Source organism: Saccharomycodes ludwigii, chromosome IV (genome assembly GCF_020623625.1).
Source record: "Saccharomycodes ludwigii strain NBRC 1722 chromosome IV, whole genome shotgun sequence".
NCBI classification, from domain to species: Eukaryota; Fungi; Ascomycota; class Saccharomycetes; order Saccharomycodales; family Saccharomycodaceae; genus Saccharomycodes; species Saccharomycodes ludwigii.
In genome coordinates, this window is record NC_060203.1 from 382,214 (window position 1) to 401,538 (window position 19,325).

Consider the following 19,325-nt stretch of genomic DNA (forward strand, 5'->3'; position numbering starts at 1 on the left):
CTCAAATATCCGCACTAATTCGTCGGACTAGTAAAAGTAACAAGCATTTAAGACTGGACTCATCAAGGACGAAGTAATACATTTTTGAATACCAAATAATATGTAAAAAATAAAATTATACATTTATATACATAGATTATTCAAAAAAAGAAAAAAAAAAAAAAGAAAAAAAAATTTAAACGAAAATGAAATGTAAAAATGGGCTAAATGAACCTATTTTTTTTTTTTCCTTAATCGAATAAACCGAAACCCATATCATCATCAGATTCTTCTTTAGCTTCTTCTTCTTCCTCAGCAGCAGCTTCTTCACCGGCAGCAGCACCACCAGCAGCAGCACCACCAGCAGCAGCAGCACCACCAGCTGGAACGGAAGCCAATTTGGTAGAACCTTCTGCAACCAATTCTTCAACAGTCTTACCGTCCAAAGCTTTTAATAAACTTTCAATTCTGGCAGAGTCGGCTTCAACACCAATGGTTTCAATGACGGCCTTAATATCAGCAGCAGTTGGGGCAGCGTTACCACCTTCAACCAATAACAAGTAAGCAGCTAAGTATTTCATTTTATCTTCTTTCGGGTATGTTCCTTTCCTTATCTGATGAATAGAATAATCAAAATTTAAGCTGTAATAATAATATATATCGCAGACTATTCCTTATTTGGTGTTCTGAGACTTGAAAGAACAATATACAAATGACTTGTTAAAAGAATACGACAAAACCTTGCGAAAAATAAAAGATTCAGATTTAATATGAAAATAATTGTTACAAGATGAATTAATGAAAAGAATGTGAAGGGAAAGAAATGAAGTTGAAAAATGAAGAAAAAAAAAGAAATTAAATTTTAATTATTATTTTGGACAGAACTGAAAAAAGAAAAAAAAAAATTAAAAAATCAAAAAAAAAAAAAAAAAAAAAATTCTTATTTTTTGTCCCCGCTCTGCGTAACAAGTATTTCCTTTAAAATTGTTTACTTTGTGTGTTTTTTGAACAGAGATTTGATATTTTTTTCTAAAAGAGATTATTGCCTAAATTTCTCACTGAAAACAAAATTTTCTTTCCAACAACGGGCAGGGGGTTTTTTTTTTTAGTTTTTCTTGTACAAAAATACATTGTATAGAAGTTACGGATGTTGCTTTATCATTTTTAAAAGGGCAAAAAAAAAAAAAAAAAAAAAAAGAAAAAGAGAAAAGCGATAGCTGACAAAACCGAAGTGTTTCGGAACGGTTATTATAGAAAATGTTTAAATAACAATTAGTAGAAATTAAAAAGTTAAGAAAGTTAAAAAAAGAAAATTTCCTCAATTGATAATCGTACCGTTTGATTATTATTATTTATTTATTTATTTTACATCTTTTTTTTTCCAATTTTTTTCTTTTTTTGTTCACCACTTTTTTTAATCCGATTTTCCCTTTCTTATCCAGCGTGTGACTCTTGCCATTGAGAAAACAGCTCTTTTCTTTTCTTTTTCCGTCAACTTCTCATTAATTTTTTTTAACTCGTATCTTGCCATGGCTTAATATATATATATACGTCAAACTACAGCTTATTTTTTTCTTTCTTTCTACATTCTGCACTCTGCATAACTGCAACTGTTTGGTGACTTCCAACGAATACATAAACCAAAAAAAAGAGAAGTAGCATATCACTGTTTGTTTTTTGAATTGCAAACACAATGACTGACGCTTTGATGGATATAATCTGCGGTTCAGCAGCTGGCGCATTGGGGAAACTAATCGAATACCCATTTGATACAGTTAAAGTAAGATTGCAGACTTCTCCATCTGAAATGTTCCCGAACACATGGTCATGTATTCAAAGTACTTTTCGAAATGAAGGGTTTTTTAAAGGTTTTTATCAAGGTGTTGGCTCACCATTGGTTGGTGCAATGATGGAAAATGCTGTTTTGTTTTTGTCTTACAACCAATGTTATAATTATATAAATAATAATTATGGTACTATGTCCAATAATGATAATAGCAACACTTTCAAAATATCCCCGATCTTAAACACAGTTATATCTGGTTCTTTTGCGGGAAGTTGTGCCAGTTACGTTTTAACTCCTGTAGAATTGGTTAAATGTAAATTACAAGTTTCTAACTTGCAAAAAGATAAGGGTAATCCAACAACTATATTGGCAACCATAAAACAAGTTATCCGCGAACGTGGTATAAAAGGGTTATGGAAGGGCCAAAGTAGTACATTTTTCAGAGAAGTTTTGGGTGGTGCTGTTTGGTTTACGACATATGAAGTTTCAAAACAATATTTTACCAAGAACAAAAATAAAAATGATATCAAAACATGGCAGTTGTTGTCCAGTGGTGCTGCAGCTGGTGCCGCATTCAATATAAGCACTTTCCCTATAGATACTATTAAGTCTATGGTACAAATAGATTTTAACTTAACTATAACAAAGGCAATAAAAACAATTTTGACTGAAAAGGGTGGAATTCCAGGATTTTACCGTGGTCTGGGAATCACCATAATAAGAGCTGTACCTGCCAATGCCGTTGTTTTTTACACTTACGAATTATTGAGTAGTAAAATGATACCCAAAAGTACGTTTGTGGAATCAGCAAAATAGTATATACGGGTAAGAATACGAATCTTCCCTTTTTATATATGTATTTATGTGTATTAATAGACTTAAATTTAAATCTAGATTTAGATTCAGGCGAAGTTACAAAAAAAAAAAAAAGAAAAACTAAATATATATTATATAATCATTCCACCAAAAAATGTCAAATTATTTAGGAGTTTCTCAACTTTTTTGTGGTTTTAACTAATTTTAAAATTACTCTAACGAAGCTTTCCTTAAAGAAAAATAAGAAAGCAGCAGTTAATATACTTTGAGTTAATTTTATACAGATACCACGGTACAATCCGTTAACTAAACCCTCACTTTTTATTATATCAATCAACATTCCAAACATACTATTATCGTTTCGCTTATCATTTGTGCTTTCATTTCTCCTTTTATCTTTTCCCTCTTGCTCCTTTACTTCTTGCTCCTTTCCTTCTTGCTCCTTTTCCTTAACTAAATGCATCCTCGTCTTTAATGTAATATACGGATAAGTAGCACCAGTAGCAGCCAATTTCCCCAAAGCACCCAATAGAAATGCCATGAAAGGCGAAATAACATTATCATCCTTAGCAACAATATTTTTTAATTGTTCAAACACAGTATACTGAATAACAGGGTTAATTACTAAAACAAGGGCGGGCTTTAAACCCTTAAAAATCGCACCTATACCCTCATGCTGGACAATGCCAACAATGGTTTGAAGAGTGTTACGTGAATTCCTACTATTCAAATTAGTTGTCATTCTTGTATTGGCTAACCAAAATGGATTAGCCACCACAGCAGTAATAGTACCAGCTATCAATCCAGCGACCATGGATTCCAAAGTATTCAATGTTTGTTTCTTACCTCTATCAGAAGTTAGTGCAGCTTTAGAAACTTTGGACTTCAGAATTGTTTGAATGCAGTATTCATAGAAGTAATAATATACAAAATTAGTCAAGGTAATACCACAAATGCAACTTTCCAAACCATTGTATGCGGTTTTGTTTTTAATCATTTGCTTTAATATTTCAAATGTTGTCTTTTTCTCATATTTTGGTTGTTCTTTTTCCTTGATTGTAATTGTGTTTTTGGATTTTTTTGTAGAAGAATTTTTATCAGAGGTGGTGTCTGGGGATTTATTTTTTCTCTGTTCACTTCTTTTTTGTAAATTTGTTGTTAAGGTGACTAATGGATAGGTTAAAGCAATTGAAGCAGCACCACCAGTGGCACCTGCCAAGGCATGAACCAATACCGAATCTGTCATTTCTGTTTAGTGTGTTAATGTATGAAGGTTGAATTGTATCTTTTCCTTTTTTATTCTTGGGTATATCTAGAAAAAGTTTAAAAGGTTTATATATCAGAAAAAAAAAAAAAAAAAGATAAAGATAAAAGAATGAAAATAAAGATCGATATATAATAAACCAAGATAAAACGGGATAAAAAGGGTATAGAAAAATTAATTATATTCTTTGTTGGCTTAGCAGGTTGCCTTTCTTTAAAATTATTATTATTATTATTATTTCTATTTTTCGGAAACAAAAAGCCTTGTACTTAAAAAAAGGAAGAGAAAATTCACCTTTTTTTTTATTTTAATTTTTTTTTTTTTTTTTTTTAAAAATGCCCAGAAATTAAAAGGACTGGAAAAAAAAATTTAACCTTAATTTCCATCTTTATTCCCATTGGTTAATTATATCGCCAAATTATATATATATAATAATAATAATAATAATAATAATAATAAAGTTCATATTTAAAACTTAAATATAAATGACAGGAACTAATAGTCAAATAGCTTCGTTGAAAACCGTTGCAAAAGGTGTAGGTTACTTAACAGCTGTTGGTATATTATCAGTATTCATAAGCAAGGCCATCATTAATAGAAGGAGAGATGAACAGTTTAAACCAGCAGTAAGATCAAAAGGAAAATTAGATAATAAAAAAGATACTGAAGACACCGATGAAGACATAAATGAAAAATATTACGCTAATTTGGCAAATGTAAAACCTGGCTTTCCACTACCAAATCAACAATCACAACAGCGAGAACAAAATGAATCTGTGAATTTACCATTGCAAAATAAAAAAGAAAATCAAAGGAAAAGTGAATTTGAAGGTGCTGGATTAAGTTATTTAACTAGAAAGAGAGGCGATAAACTAGGATTTTTCAGCCGTTGGAATGTTAATTCAGAGAATGATGGTGATAGGTGATTTGTATATTTTGTTACATCATAAAACAAAGACCTTTTTTTAACGAGCTATTTGCACACATGCCAAAATGAATTACAATTTTTATTTATTTATATCTTTTTTTCGGATCAGTTTGTAAGCATAATTTTTCTTGTAAATATTCAAATTGAAAAAAAAAAAAAAAAGAAAAAGAAAAAAGATAAAAAGGTCCTTACAAAATAGTGTCATTGTCCTCCCTCCCAGTTGCTTATTCATTTTTTTTAATATTTTAATCCATATAATAAACTGAAAAAGGTTTTTGATTAATAACAAAAGACTTTTAATTTTTTTTTTTTTAGTCAAATTCTACTTCAGAATTAAGTGAATATTTAAAAACTAAAGATTCTTGAATTTAACGTTGTCACCCCCCTCATTTGAATTAAGAAAGATATTAACAGCTGCTCGTAATGCTTACAGTCTTCAATAAAATGTATAAAAATAAAGTCAACAATAAAATAAAATAATTACATTAAATAATATAAAATAAAAGTATAGAAAGGAATAAAAAACAAAAAAAAAAAAAAAAAGAAAAAAAAATTCTTTTTCTAATTCTTATCGAAATAAGCAGCCATTTCTTTGTCCAATTCTTCTAAACTTTTCTTACCTTCATTTTTTGGACCACGGTTAACGTTACCCCTTTTTGGAGGACGGCTAGATCTTTTTGGACCATTATTGTTATTATTATTATTATTATTCATATTGTTATTTCTGGGACCATTACGATTCAATCTTGAAGATAACTTACCTCTATTACTAACGTTCCTAGAAACAGGGCCAATAGCACCAGCTCCACCAATTCTGCTGGCTAGTGGTTTTTTAGTTGGGTCAATAATCATTTGTACTTTTAATCTGGACTTACCTCCATCAATTGGAGAATTATTGTAAGTAGTAACCGCTTTTCTAGCTTTCTCATTGCTAGTAAAGGTAAGAGTAGCCATACCCATAGATTGTCCCTTTTCGTTATAACTCAACAAAACTCTTTGAACACCACCGACAGCAGTTTGAAAAAATTCCTGTAATAATAAAAAAATATAAAAAAAAAATTGTTAGTTAAATGCGAAAAAGAATTAAAAATAAAAAAAAAAAAATTTCTTACTAAAAAACCACAAATAATAATAATAAAAGTATTAGATCTCAAAAAATAAAAACATCGAGAAAAACCCCAATTCACTCAATATGATTTATAAAGCAAACAGAGGAAGAAAAAAGAAAAGAGGATCTTTACTTTTTTCATTCTTTTCTACCCTAATTTTTCTCTTCTCTTAAAGCCAGTCTATTTCTTTCCTATTATCTGTATTCTCATGCAATTCGCTCATACTACGGTAAATAAACGGTAAACATTGGGTTAGCCAATAACATAGCCAATTGTTAATTTTTATATCGTTAAGGTAAATAAAAAAAATAATTGAAAATAATCTCATCTTGACAATATTCACGGATGGTGTCTGTTACTCCATTTGATGATACAAATATTGAAAAAAAAAATTTTTTTCTTTTTGTTTTGTTTCGGTCTATTTTCCTCCTTTACTTTCCCCCCCTCACACAAATCATCTCAGTTATTCCCATATATTAGTTAGAATGAGCCTTGATTAAATGTTCCTTAAAACAACGCTTGAACCAACATCTTCTTGCATCAAAAGAAACAAATAGAACAAATAGTGAAAAAAAAAGATAAAGCAGAATATCAGTCTTCAACACGAAAAACTAGTATTTGATAGCATTTAGCACGTAAAATATCCCATAGATGGATTTGTGAAAAAATGGCAAAACACAAAATCGATAGGCCAAAATATGACAGGAAAAGGATATAAACATGATATTTAAAGGCAGGAAAAAAAAGAGGAAAAGGAACCTCGAAACAAAAATGCTAAAACCGGAAAAAAAAAGTAAAATAAAACCTAAAACCTAAAACCATAAAAAATTCAAAATTCCAAACCTAAAACCATAAAGTTAAAAATAAATTAATAAAAGGCAATATGTTATAATTCTAAAACTCCAAAGTACCTAAAAATTGAAAACAAAAGTAAAATGAATAAATTAATGACAAAATAAACTGAAAAAAAGAAAGATTCGAATTGAATAGCAAGTATTTAGGTACAATGGGAAGTAATCTTCAAAAAAAAAAAGTCTGAATGTACATCAACCATAAACCCGCCCCTTGGTAAAAAAGTAACAGAGTAAAAATAAAATATATATATATATATATTTTTTTCTTTCTCCTTTTTTTTCCGGTCATCACCCAAGCACGTGCAAAATAATATGATCATACCTGTTAGCTTTTACTAGGCATAGGATCGAATTTTCTCTTGTAATATTTTTCAATATTTTCCAAAAGAAATAATATAACACTCTTATTATCATTATTATTATTTGTGAATAGTAATTATTATGATAAATTTATTAACATACTTTAATAGAATCTTGAGAAATGTCTTTTGGCAAACCTTCAACAGAAACTCTGGTAGAATAAGCCATATCTAATAAGGAAGAAGGTGGTAAATTGACAGCAGCACCCGGAATTCTTGGTCTGCCACCCACACGACGTCTATCATTCACCTGTTTGGAAACTCTTCTTGGACCTGGAGCACCTCTTCTTGGACCTGGAGCACCCCTTCTTGGTACATTTCTTTTTGTACTAGCAGAGACTCTCCTTTTGGAATCAATAATCTCATCTAATGATTTATCTAAGTTAGCGGACATTTTTTTTTTTTTACCTTTTTATATGTGTATGCTGTTTCTTGTTGTGTATTAAAATTCTATAATATTATAGTATTGATAGTAGCCTATCTTGAATATGTATAACCTTTATAGAGGGTTTTGTTTGCTGTTTATATGTTGGATGTAATTTTACTTTTTTTTTTCTAAGCCTAAAAAGTCAAACAGTGAATAAGTAAAAAGGTGGCAAAAGATTGGAGAGAAAGAATAAAAAAGCAAAGAAGGGAAATAAAGGAAAAAAGGAAAAAGGAAAAAGGAAAAAAAGAAAAAATTTTTTCATTCTCTTCATTTTTATACTTTTTTTTTTTTTTTTTTTATTTTTTTAATTTTATTTTATTTTTTTCCCCCTTCTTCTTCTTTTTTTGTTGTTGTATTTTTATACGAACAGTTTGGTAATGGGATATATTTTATTGTTGTAGGCTGTGTTCTGAGACATGTGTCAGCAATAGAAAATCAAAACATGTTTACAATACACGTGATTTACTTTTTAATTGCCCTAGATTACCCGGACCCAAGAAAAGATAAGATGAAACTGTGATATTTTTTTTTTTTGTCATTTTTTTGTCATTTTTTTGTCTATAAAACAAAATATCAATATCAATATCCATTTTTAACACGTACTATAAAATAACAATAAAGTTATAAATATCTTCAAACTTTTCCATATCTAAACTCGTTCCACGTATTTATCTTCTAGTCCAAATCCTACTGTTCAAATAATTAGCCACATCTCATTGTCCAATTTATTCAACTTTTGTTTTATATAAGAATAAGATTAAAAAAATCATGCTTGTTCTCCTTTTATCTTTTCCTATATTTTCCCCCATTTGCCATATTAAAATCTTGTACTAGTTCTTAACAGCACCTCTCTTTTTTTATTTTTTTTTTTTTTTTTTATTTTTTATTCTTTTTTTTTTTATTCTTTTTTTCTTTTCAACGTTTTCCAACTTTTTTTCAAATTTCCCTCTCCATTTCATTTTCTATTCCTATTTACCTCATATATTTACAAATACCTTAGAACCTTTTCCCACCCGCTATCTTATTCACCTTTATCTTTTATTAATAGCAGGCTCCGAATCACAGTGTTACAACAAATAAGTGAACTTTAAACTTTAATCCATTGCACAGCCCATTGCCCTTATTATTGGTATCTCTTTTAACTTTTTAACCTTTATCCATCATACACATATAGATATCCCATTTAAAGAATATAGGACCTTAAAGTCAATATATTTTTTAATATTCAAATACAAATGTCATCCGAGCCCCTAATTCAATATGTATTAACCGCTAGGTTTGATAATAAATACGGACCAATGCTAGAACATGAATTTCCTCAAACTGTTACTGGACTATCTGAAAAAGATAAAGCAAGAATAGCAAGTATTATGATACCTAGTGGTTCTGAAAATAATATTGATAAGCCAGATTTCAGTGTTTTTTTATTATACAAGAATTCAAAAAATAGTACCTTGAAAATAATACCGTCTATATATTCCGTTTCTTCCAATACTCCTCCAACCAATAACGGCAATGGTATTTATGGTCAGAACGATGAACCCGTTTTCTTCCTAAATGCCGTTTGTTCTAAAAGAGATCCAAGCAATGAAAGAGGGTCCACAATCAAAGCCATTTCCATCGGTACCAAATCTAAATTTTTCTATGTTTTAAAACCACTGCTTTTTATTGCTTTAATATTTTATCTGGATCAGAAAGGAACAGAGGATCAATGGAATTTATTATCTGAATTTTCCGGCTTATTGAATACTTTGGATTTGAGCATATTGAAAAAATTCCATTCAAACATCATATTACAAAAGTTGTGTAAGAATAACATAATCTATTCAAAGAAAATATTTAATGATGATAATAAGTTAAGTTTAATAAGATATGTCTTGAATAAAAATCAGCAAGAACACAACGCAGTTAACGAAGTTTCCAATGCTAATTTTATGAACGATGAAATTTTTAGTCATCGTAATGATAAAGATTTTTCCATTCCAGCTTTTGATAAAAATGGTAACAGTATTGCATTTATTTCACATTTCATTCAATATAACATAAAACCAACTAACACTTATTATTTACCACCTGAATTTTTCAAAGTACCTATGCTATTTGATTTAATTAGGCTGGAAGAAAATTGGATTCAACCAGAGAAAAGTACAGTGTCCCCAATGGTTTGGTATTTTATGGATAAATTGTTAAATTGTTTACCAAAGTTGAGCTATAATATTGATAGAGACAATACTACTAATAGAGCTACAGATGCTTTAAGTGGAACTAACAATTACAATAACTATAACATAAAAATATTAATATATTCCAGTTTTAAAACCAAAAACTTTATCAGTCAATTTGTTATTTTAATATCAAATTTGGTTTCTAGCTTTAATGTAAATAATTTGCCTTATTTCCAAAAACACAAGTTTTTAATTATTCCATATCTAGACGTCTCCATGCTGGATTTGTTTGACACTAGTACCACTGATAAACTGAAATTCAGCATTATAGGGTGTTCCAATCCACTTATAAAAGAAATAAGACATGATTATTCTCATAAACTATGGAATGTGTTTTTTGATATGGACACCTGTGAACTAGAAATGATAGATACTAATGGTTCTGTGGTTAATAAGCTTTACAATAGCATGATCAATAATCATAGTTTTAAGCGGAATCACAACATTACTAACAAGAAAGATAAAAACAATATTAATAATAGTACTGTACGAAGCAATGTTAATAATAAGGAATATACTAAAAGACATAAACTGAAGAAAATGGTATCATTAAAAGCTTACAAGAACACTAGTGAAAATTCATCTTTATTAAATGAACCAACCTTTACCGACCACACTATTACAAATGCTAATACTAATGTCCACACTACTATCACTACCGATAATCATAATAGTAGCATAAAACCTAACATTATAACTAAAACTATCACAAATGTCACTAGTGATTCTGGCTCAATGTTTTCTAGAGATACTAGACATTCCCTTGAGACATCTGTTTCAACTGACAGTCAAATTTTACCAAGTCAAATGCTTCATTTAATGACAAAATGCTTAGAAACAAAAGAAGTGAATTGGCTAAGATTTGTTGATTTATTGAGAAGAATCCACCTAAAACAATTGTTGGAACTTATCGAAACGACTCCAATTTCTTTAAACAACAATTTACAAGATGAATACATCTCCCATTATAAAGACTTTATACTTTTTCCAAACTTTTTCCAGCATATTAGAATCAGATTATTAGAGAACATCAGATTTACCGAATTGAAATCTAATTTACTATTTAAAGTTTTGAAGAAGCCAAGCGATTTTGAAAACCTGGATACAACAGTTTTATTAGAGCAAATATTGGATTCAACTAGTACTATCTATAAGGAAATTTATCAGTCAGATACTAAAACAAGCAGACTAGTGGAACTGTTGTTGTGCTATCCTAAAAATAAACCATTAAGTATTTTAACCAGATTATTTTCCCTAAAAGTTGTTGAAAATGATATTGAAAAAAATCTTGATCGTCCTCTACCCCCATTACCTGTCAACTCTTCATCCCCACAGCATTTCCCCACAGAAAGTGTAGTTGGTATAGAAAATACCCCTTTTAGCAAAGATCCTGTCCTGATATCTACTCAACCGGTTGTTGATAAACATCTCAATGTTAGCAATAAAGGATATACATCTAAAAAATCCTTGTTAAAAAGAAATAGTGTTTCTTTATCTCGATTTTTTAACAAGCCTTTTGCTTTCCAAAAAGACCAAGAAGAACTCAACGCTCCACATAATTTAAATGATTTTTCGTCACCACCGACAATTATAGAAGAAAATATTTCAGTTTCTCCAATTGAACCAACATCGCCTTTACCTTCAATTTTCCATAAATGCAATACTGCCATGCACAATAAGAATATTAATGATTCAAACATAATTAGAAAAATTAAGAAGATTGTTTTGAAAATCATAATGAGTATTGATGCAATCCCATTTGGCAAACTTTATTTAGATTCAACAATGATACCAAAACACAAGTTATTATACAAAGAAGAAACAGAAGCGCTATTTAATAAAAGCATAATCAATTCTCCAAGTTCTATTCAGATTGGTGAAATTGTGAACAACTATACGTATGATAACAGAGACTTTTTGATATTTAACAATGAGCATACACAATTACTGGAAAAAAGTACTACGGCTAAAGAACATGAAAAGTTTAGAAACACTTTCCAGCATATGCTTATAACAGAAGTTCAGGAAAATGATGACAATGATGATGATGATGAGGAAGAGGAAGAAGAAGAGGAAAGAGAATACAATTACAATGAAGATGGAAAAGAACAAAATGATTTAAAGTTAGGGCAAATTACAATTGATTCTAATAGTATTTGTACTGTTAACACTGATACTTATTCTTCTGGTAAGACCAAGGATAACATCGAAGAAGTTTCCTCAGTTAATACACAAGAGTCTAAACGTTCAGTTTTATCTTCTGGTAAGGGTAAAATGAAGTTGCTACAAGCTTTCAATGAAATGTCTGATAAAACAAAAAAGAGCAACGAGGCAATTGAAAAAAGCTTTAGAAAATATACCAAAAGAAATAATTGATATATTGAAATTTATTTCTAATTTGCCTTCAATTTTACTGCTTATGCATATCTTATTTTTATACTTAGACTTACTCTATATTTTTATGTAATTGGATATTTATACAACTTTAATATTGGTGAGATTATTCCCTAAATCATTTTTTTTTTTTTTTTTTTTTTTTTTTTTTCTTACTTGTTTTTGCTTGGAGTGATAATGTCGAAGTCTGGGTTGAAATATTCTAATCTAATCATGAATAATGACAGCTTCAGAAAATACTCGTGATTAAAAAAAAAAAAAAAAAAAAGGGAAAAAAAAATATTAAAGTACGATTTGTGGTTAGTCCGTTGTGTTATGGACTTATTAAAACTTTTTTTTTTTTTTTTTAAAAAAAAGAAGTCAAAAATAATAATAAAAATAAAAATTAAATAATTTATACTATAAGTTAAACATATCGATGATTTTATTTTTATTTAATTTTAATATAATTTGATATAATTTAAAACCGTTCTTGAAAAAAAAAAAAAAAAAAGAAAAATTTCATTTATATATAAAAACAAGATTAGTTTTATTGAAATAATTACACACATACACACACACACATATATATATATATTCACAAAATTAGTTAGAAAATCCCAATCAGACAAAAGGAAAAATCACTACAGATAAAACACAAAAAAAAAAAAAAAAAAAATGGATTCAAGAACAATTGGTATTTTAGGAGGTGGCCAATTAGGTCGTATGATCGTCGAGGCAGCCAATAGATTAAATATTAAAACTGTTATTTTAGACGCACCAAACTCCCCAGCTAAACAAATCAATGCAACTGTTCAGCATATTGATGGTTCTTTTGCTGTACCTGCAGATATAGAAAAAATCGCCAAATTATGCGATGTTTTAACCGTTGAAATCGAACATGTAAACGTTCCAACATTAAAAAAATTGGCTAAGGAAAATCCAAATTTGAAAATTTATCCCTCACCAGAAACTATTGAATTAATACAAGATAAGTACACTCAAAAGCTACATCTAATTAAAAATGGAATCTCAGTCGCCCAAAGTGTAGACATTCCAGAAGCAAATGAACAAAGTTTGTGTGAAGTTGGGGAAAAATTGGGTTTCCCATATGTATTAAAATCTAGAACCCTAGCTTATGATGGCAGAGGTAACTTTGTTGTTGAAAAAAAGGAAAGTATCCCAGACGCTTTAGAAGCTCTAGCTAATAGACCATTATATGCCGAAAAGTTTGCTCCATTTGTTAAGGAGTTGGCTGTTATGATTGTTCGTTCAATTGATGGTACAGTGTATTCCTACCCTACTGTAGAAACCATTCACCAAGATAATATTTGCCACTTGTGTTACGCCCCAGCTAGGGTTCCTGATACTATCCAATTGAAAGCTCAAATACTAGCTGAATCAGCCATTAAAAGTTTCCCAGGTTGCGGTATTTTTGGTGTTGAAATGTTTTATTTGGAAGATGGTGAATTGCTAATCAATGAAATTGCACCAAGACCACACAATTCAGGACATTATACTATTGATGCTTGTGTTACTTCTCAATTTGAAGCTCATGTTCGTGCCGTCTTGGATTTGCCTATGCCAAATAACTTTACTTCATTTTCTACTTCAAATACTAACGCTATTATGTTAAATGTTTTGGGCGATCAAAATATCAAAAATAAGGAACTAGAAACCTGTAAACGTGCTTTGGAAACTCCTGGGGCTAGTGTATATTTATATGGGAAAGAATCAAGACCAAAGAGAAAGTTAGGTCATATAAACATTATTGGTAGTTCTATGGACGAATGTGAACGTCGTCTAGAATACATTTTGAATGAAAAACCTTTGCCTGTACCAAACACTAGTACAACGACAAAACCATTAGTTGGTGTCATTATGGGTTCCGATTCAGATTTACCAGTGATGAATGCAGCTTGTAATATTTTAAAAAATTTTGAGGTTCCATTTGAAGTTACCATTGTTTCAGCTCATAGAACACCTCATAGAATGAGCAAGTATGCCATCCAAGCTTCCCAACGTGGCATAAAAGTAATAATTGCCGGTGCTGGAGGTGCTGCTCACCTACCTGGTATGGTTGCTGCTATGACCCCTTTACCTGTTATTGGTGTTCCAGTTAAAGGTTCTTCGTTGGATGGTGTTGATTCTTTGCATTCTATAGTGCAAATGCCAAGAGGTATTCCAGTTGCCACAGTTGCTATAAATAATAGTACTAATGCTGCTTTATTGGCTATTAGAATTTTAGGCTGTTCTGATAATAAATTGTTCAACAAAATGAGCCAGTTTTTGTTAAAACAGGAGGAAGAAGTCTTAGAGAAAGCCGCCAAGTTAGAAACTATTGGTTATCAAGAATATCTAGATTCTATGAAATAAAAATTTAGTGAACTATTATTATTACTAATATTATTATTTATCTTTATAATTATGTACAGTAGTTTATACGAATTCCTATTAAGCTTTTTTGTGCATCTATTATTTTTAAAACCAAAAATATTTTATAAAAAAAAAAAAAAAAAAAAAAAAAAAAACAAAAAAAAAAAAAATTCATAATAAATATTGATCCCTTTCATTAATTAATTGAACTGCAGTGGCATCATATTCTTGAATCACATTCTCGTTAAAGTATTCTTCTAAATAATGCCATGAACTTTGTTCTCTACTATAATGTAAAAATTGATCAATTGTTACTTTATTCATGTCAACCACAACAGAGTCAATATTACTATGATTTTGACGTTCCTCACTTCTGACTACAAAAGTTATGGTATTCTCCTCTGAGTCATAAACTAACTTGTACTTTCTTGTTAATTCAATAAATGCAGTTCGTAATTCACGCATAATCAACGCTAATAGATCAAAAATAACACACGGGTATTGTTTCCAGCAAAATGGCTCATTTTCAATATTGTTATCCTCAATAATTGGACTTAATAAAAGTTTTTTACCGGAAAAAGTCTCGCCCAATTGAATAATCCAAATTGTTTCAACAATATTTAGGAATTCAAAAAGTCTCAAAGTTAATCCAGTATTTGATGGTAGCGTAGGGATATTCCTAGAAAAAGTAAGTGTATTACATATTAAAGACCAAATTTTAGCAGAAAAACTGGATGCATCAATCAAAATAAATTCTGAAGTTTCTTTGATTAAAGTAGCATTACACAAAAGCACAACATTGTACAATAAATTATCAATCTTTTTTTTTTTTATTTTCATTGAACCAATTTTAATAAAAAGTATAATATAGCATGCTGGGGTAAATTTATATGAATCCTTAAAAAATTTTGCAATTCTGGGATCATCATCATCTTCAATGGCAAATAATTCATTAAAGCTAACGGGTGAATAGAATGTTGTTGGATCTACAGTATCCAAAGAATTTAAAAAAAGTTGACTTTCAAACGCATCGTCACTAAATGGAGCTGGCATTCCAGCTGGAATATAATTATCAGAAAAATCTAATGTTTCCTTTAGAAGGTCTGGATCAAATATTTTGAATTTCACTGCTAGAACAGTACTAATAGATTTGGCTCTCCATAATAATCTCAAGTTTTCCTGATTGTTCTGAATCATTTCTTTCGTAGCAATTTTCAAAACGTCCCCAAACAAGTCAGATTGCAAAGTCTTGGCTAGAGAACTTACTTTGACTAATTTTTCTAATTTCCCAGATAGAGACAACAAAAGAGGTTTCTTTAACTGCAGATTTATTGGAAATTGATTGGCACCGACAGTCAAGGATAAATGAAAATCCAATGAATAATAAAACAATATTAGAGTTTGAATAGCAGTTTGTGTATCTAAATTTTCCCAAAATTCTTCGCAGTAACCAATAGAAATCTCAAAATGATCAGTTTTGAATACCATACCAGTATGTTGTGCGCTGGCCTCTTTGAATGCAAATGGATAAGTTATTAATATGAATGCATGTAATAATGAGGCATGTTTTTTCAAGTTTAAGTACTCAAAAAATAACTTTTTAGGTGGCAAAATCCTGATATATGAATGTATATATTTATAATACAAATCAATAGTTTTCACTAGGTGCTCCCACTTCGGCAAATGATAATATTCCAAAATTTCATCAGAAATTCTGTACAAACTTAAAACATCATTCATATTTAGTATTTTTTTATTACCAGTATAGAAATCCACAGTTGAAGTTACATCCTTATCATATTTTTTAGATATGTTTGTATCCAATCTTTTACCGCCATTTGAGTCTGAACAAGTGCCCAAATCCAACGGGAAAGTTGGTAGTTTAACCTTTGAACTAAATATTTTGTAACTATTTTCTTCAGTGACATTGATGTTGTCCCTTCGAGAACAGAGTTCTTTAACTGAAAAAACTCTCCTAGAAGATTGTTTAAAATTCGAATTGGTAGCTTTTTTGTGGTTCTCAATAGTGCCAGTAGTAGTGTTAGAGGAAATGGTCGTTGCTTCCCTAGTTTTATCAACGGTATTATTGGGTAATTTATTTTTCTCATCCAAATTAGTATTTATACTTGAAGTATTACTCCTATTAAGAGAAATGGTAGTATGGTTTTTATTTTCAACCTCTATATCTGTAGGAGTTTTCTGTAACTCTTTGTTTTCTTTTGTTTTTGAATTTTTATTTTCAACAGAATCACATGTTGATCTTTGCGCAGAAGTTAATGTTACAGTTTTGCTAGTATTATTTAGGTTAACTTCGTTTTCATTTGTAACATTGACAAAACTAACATCATAATTATTAACTTTGCCTTTATTTTTAGCATCTAGCACAACAACATCTTCAGAAGCACCATTAAACGTAGTGGTATTAACACTTGTCATATTAGAATTAGGATTGTTCAAATTATCAAGGTTATTAAACGAATCAAAGGATTCTTTGTTTCTAACTTTAATATTACTGTTTTCGATATCGGTTTTATGTTCATTATTATCCAAAATATCTATAAAACAAGGTCTATTATTGTTAACTTTGTTAAAACTTTTATTTTTATCATCAACTTTCATTGGATGTAAAAAAGGTTTGTCACTTTCATGAGAGATAGCTGGTTGTTTATAAGGTGTATTATGATCGTAAAAGTCTTTTGAGAGTAAATATGTGCCATTAGATAATGAATTTAATTGTTGCTGTGGTTGTCGCTGTGGTTGTTGCTGTGGTTGTTGCTGTGGTTGTTTTTCGGTCTGTTCACACGTAATTTTCGTCTCCTGTTCTTGTTGATTAGATTGGCTTCTATAATCGTAACTGTTATCCCTTAAATTGGCTGCATTACCATCAGAACCCTGAGTAACTATAGATCCTATTTCAAGTTGCTGTGATGTTGGTCTATTAAATCTGGCACCATACCATGAGTCGTTACCGAATTGTGGTGATGAAGAGTTGGGATGAGAATCAAAATTATTGGTATTAAAATCAGAAGATCCATGAAGAGTGTAGGGTGGCGGAGTTCCGAGATTAGGATCGTAATCATAATGTGATGGTGGACCAAAATGAGGGCCAGGAAGACCAGGGGGGCCAGGAAGACCATGAGGACCATGAGGACCATGAGGACCATAAGGACCATGAAAACCATGAAAACCATGAGGACCACGAGGACCATGAGGACCATGCGGACCATGAAAACCATGAGGACCATGCGGACCATGAAAACCATGAGGACCATGAAAACCACGAGGACCATGATGACCATGATGACCATGAGGACCATGAGGACCATGCGGACCATGAAAACCACGAGGACCATGAAAACCACGAGGACCATGCGGACCATGAGGACCATGCGGACCATGAGGACCATGAGGACCATGACGATGGTGATGTGGTGGGCCAAAATGACAATCATGATGAGGTCGACAATGATGAAAGTGATTATCTGATGGGCCAAACGACAAATGCGGAATAGTATTATCATAACGTGGTGACATGCCGTTATGAGGTTGTGAAGGCGATAATTGCGGTAAACTGTTATTATATACTGAGGGTATTGTACTATAAAGGCTAGTACTGTTATTATTAGTGTTAACAGAAGCGATATTATTATTATTATTATTATTATTATTATTATTATTATTATTGTTATTAATAGAAATATTACTGGAAGCATTCATAGCATATTCGTTTTTCCCCCCTAAATCAGCAGAATAAGTTGTTTTTGCTTCCGTTACAGGCATTTTTAGAATATTTAAATTCGCAGAGTTCTCACTACTAGCAGTAGCAAATGAAGAAGATAGAGAGAAAGGAGCAGCGGTATTATTATTACTGACAATATTACTGTATTTTTCTTTGACATAACTGCTATCGCTGTAAATATTACTAGAAATACTGTTATTATAGTTAGCATCATAGGAAGGACCACATTTTGAGATTGAAGTATAATTAGCATTCCCACTATTATTATTATATTCATAATTTAAACCAGTATTAACGTTATTGGAAAAACAATTACCTGTAGAAGCAGATATATTATTATTCGGAGCCTGATTAAATTCATGCTGATTATATGTTTTTATTGAATTTTGAGTATCAGTATCATATTTTCTCTTTTTTTTCGGTAAAGTGGTATTTTTCGCACTATCATCGTTATTCGTCTTATCAAGTTTCTTTGTCCTTGGCCTCCTACCACCTCTTTTACTGGGGACATATTCACACACCTCACCGGTCATCAAACAATTGGAACAAACTACGAGTGGTTGATTTTTATTGACATTGCTCCCATTTTGCATTAAAGTTTTTGCTTCGCCATCACATTTAATTTTTCTTTGTCTGCAATTCAAACACGCTCTTTTAGCTACTTTGCGCTTTTCATCTGTAGACATATGCTTAGGGTTATCAGGTATTTGTAGAGGCGGACTAACGGTAGCAGTTATGGATGCTATATCTGTTTTTGCTAACGCCCTATGGTTATTTTCATTATTACCATAAACATTCATCTTTATATATGTTGCTAATTTCCACTTTTACTGATTATTGTTTTTAGCATTTATTTTTCATTTCCCTTCCTTTTTCCTTTTGTTTGGTAAGTAAAGTCTTGGTATTAGTTTGTTTTTACTTTTTTTTTTTTTTCTTTTTTCTTTTTTCCATTTTCTTTTTTCCATTTTCTTCAAAAAAAATAAAAAGAAAATCTTTTTCTAGATTAACGCCATGAAATATTAGGAAAAGAGAGAAGAGGAGAAAAGGAGAATAACAAAAACAATAATAGCAATCTAGTGGGAATAAAAAA

At 30.4% G+C, this 19,325-nt stretch overlaps 8 protein-coding genes across 8 annotated transcripts; 4 read left to right on the plus strand and 4 right to left on the minus strand.

The window, feature by feature from the left end:
• Nucleotides 1-230: 230 nt before the first annotated feature.
• Nucleotides 231-560, minus strand: RPP2B (ribosomal protein P2; the record flags this gene model as incomplete). The annotated part of the gene is made up of 1 exon (XM_046077808.1): nt 231-560. The coding sequence occupies one exon, from the start codon at nt 558-560 to the stop codon at nt 231-233; it is 330 nt and encodes a 109-aa protein (XP_045934195.1).
• A 1,112-nt stretch (nt 561-1,672) lies between these two features.
• Nucleotides 1,673-2,581, plus strand: ORT1 (Ort1p; the record flags this gene model as incomplete). The annotated part of the gene is made up of 1 exon (XM_046077809.1): nt 1,673-2,581. The coding sequence occupies one exon, from the start codon at nt 1,673-1,675 to the stop codon at nt 2,579-2,581; it is 909 nt and encodes a 302-aa protein (XP_045934196.1).
• A 166-nt stretch (nt 2,582-2,747) lies between these two features.
• Nucleotides 2,748-3,827, minus strand: SCDLUD_003236 (uncharacterized protein; the record flags this gene model as incomplete). Its single annotated transcript, XM_046077810.1, has 1 exon — nt 2,748-3,827. One exon carries the CDS (start codon nt 3,825-3,827, stop codon nt 2,748-2,750), a length of 1,080 nt encoding a protein of 359 aa, XP_045934197.1.
• Nucleotides 3,828-4,330: 503 nt separating this feature from the next.
• On the plus strand, nt 4,331-4,771 carry COI1 (Coi1p; the record flags this gene model as incomplete). Its single annotated transcript, XM_046076660.1, has 1 exon — nt 4,331-4,771. One exon carries the CDS (start codon nt 4,331-4,333, stop codon nt 4,769-4,771), a length of 441 nt encoding a protein of 146 aa, XP_045934198.1.
• Nucleotides 4,772-5,334: 563 nt separating this feature from the next.
• YRA1 (RNA-binding protein YRA1) lies at nt 5,335-7,489 on the minus strand (the record flags this gene model as incomplete). Its single annotated transcript, XM_046077811.1, has 2 exons — nt 5,335-5,802; nt 7,199-7,489. The coding sequence occupies 2 exons, from the start codon at nt 7,487-7,489 to the stop codon at nt 5,335-5,337; spliced, it is 759 nt and encodes a 252-aa protein (XP_045934199.1).
• Nucleotides 7,490-8,757: 1,268 nt separating this feature from the next.
• AFI1 (Afi1p) lies at nt 8,758-12,123 on the plus strand (the record flags this gene model as incomplete). Its single annotated transcript, XM_046077812.1, has 1 exon — nt 8,758-12,123. The coding sequence occupies one exon, from the start codon at nt 8,758-8,760 to the stop codon at nt 12,121-12,123; it is 3,366 nt and encodes a 1,121-aa protein (XP_045934200.1).
• Nucleotides 12,124-12,798: 675 nt separating this feature from the next.
• ADE2 (phosphoribosylaminoimidazole carboxylase ADE2) lies at nt 12,799-14,496 on the plus strand (the record flags this gene model as incomplete). The annotated part of the gene is made up of 1 exon (XM_046077813.1): nt 12,799-14,496. One exon carries the CDS (start codon nt 12,799-12,801, stop codon nt 14,494-14,496), a length of 1,698 nt encoding a protein of 565 aa, XP_045934201.1.
• A 171-nt stretch (nt 14,497-14,667) lies between these two features.
• Nucleotides 14,668-19,035, minus strand: SCDLUD_003241 (Zn(II)2Cys6 transcription factor domain-containing protein; the record flags this gene model as incomplete). The annotated part of the gene is made up of 1 exon (XM_046077814.1): nt 14,668-19,035. The coding sequence occupies one exon, from the start codon at nt 19,033-19,035 to the stop codon at nt 14,668-14,670; it is 4,368 nt and encodes a 1,455-aa protein (XP_045934202.1).
• Nucleotides 19,036-19,325: the final 290 nt, after the last annotated feature.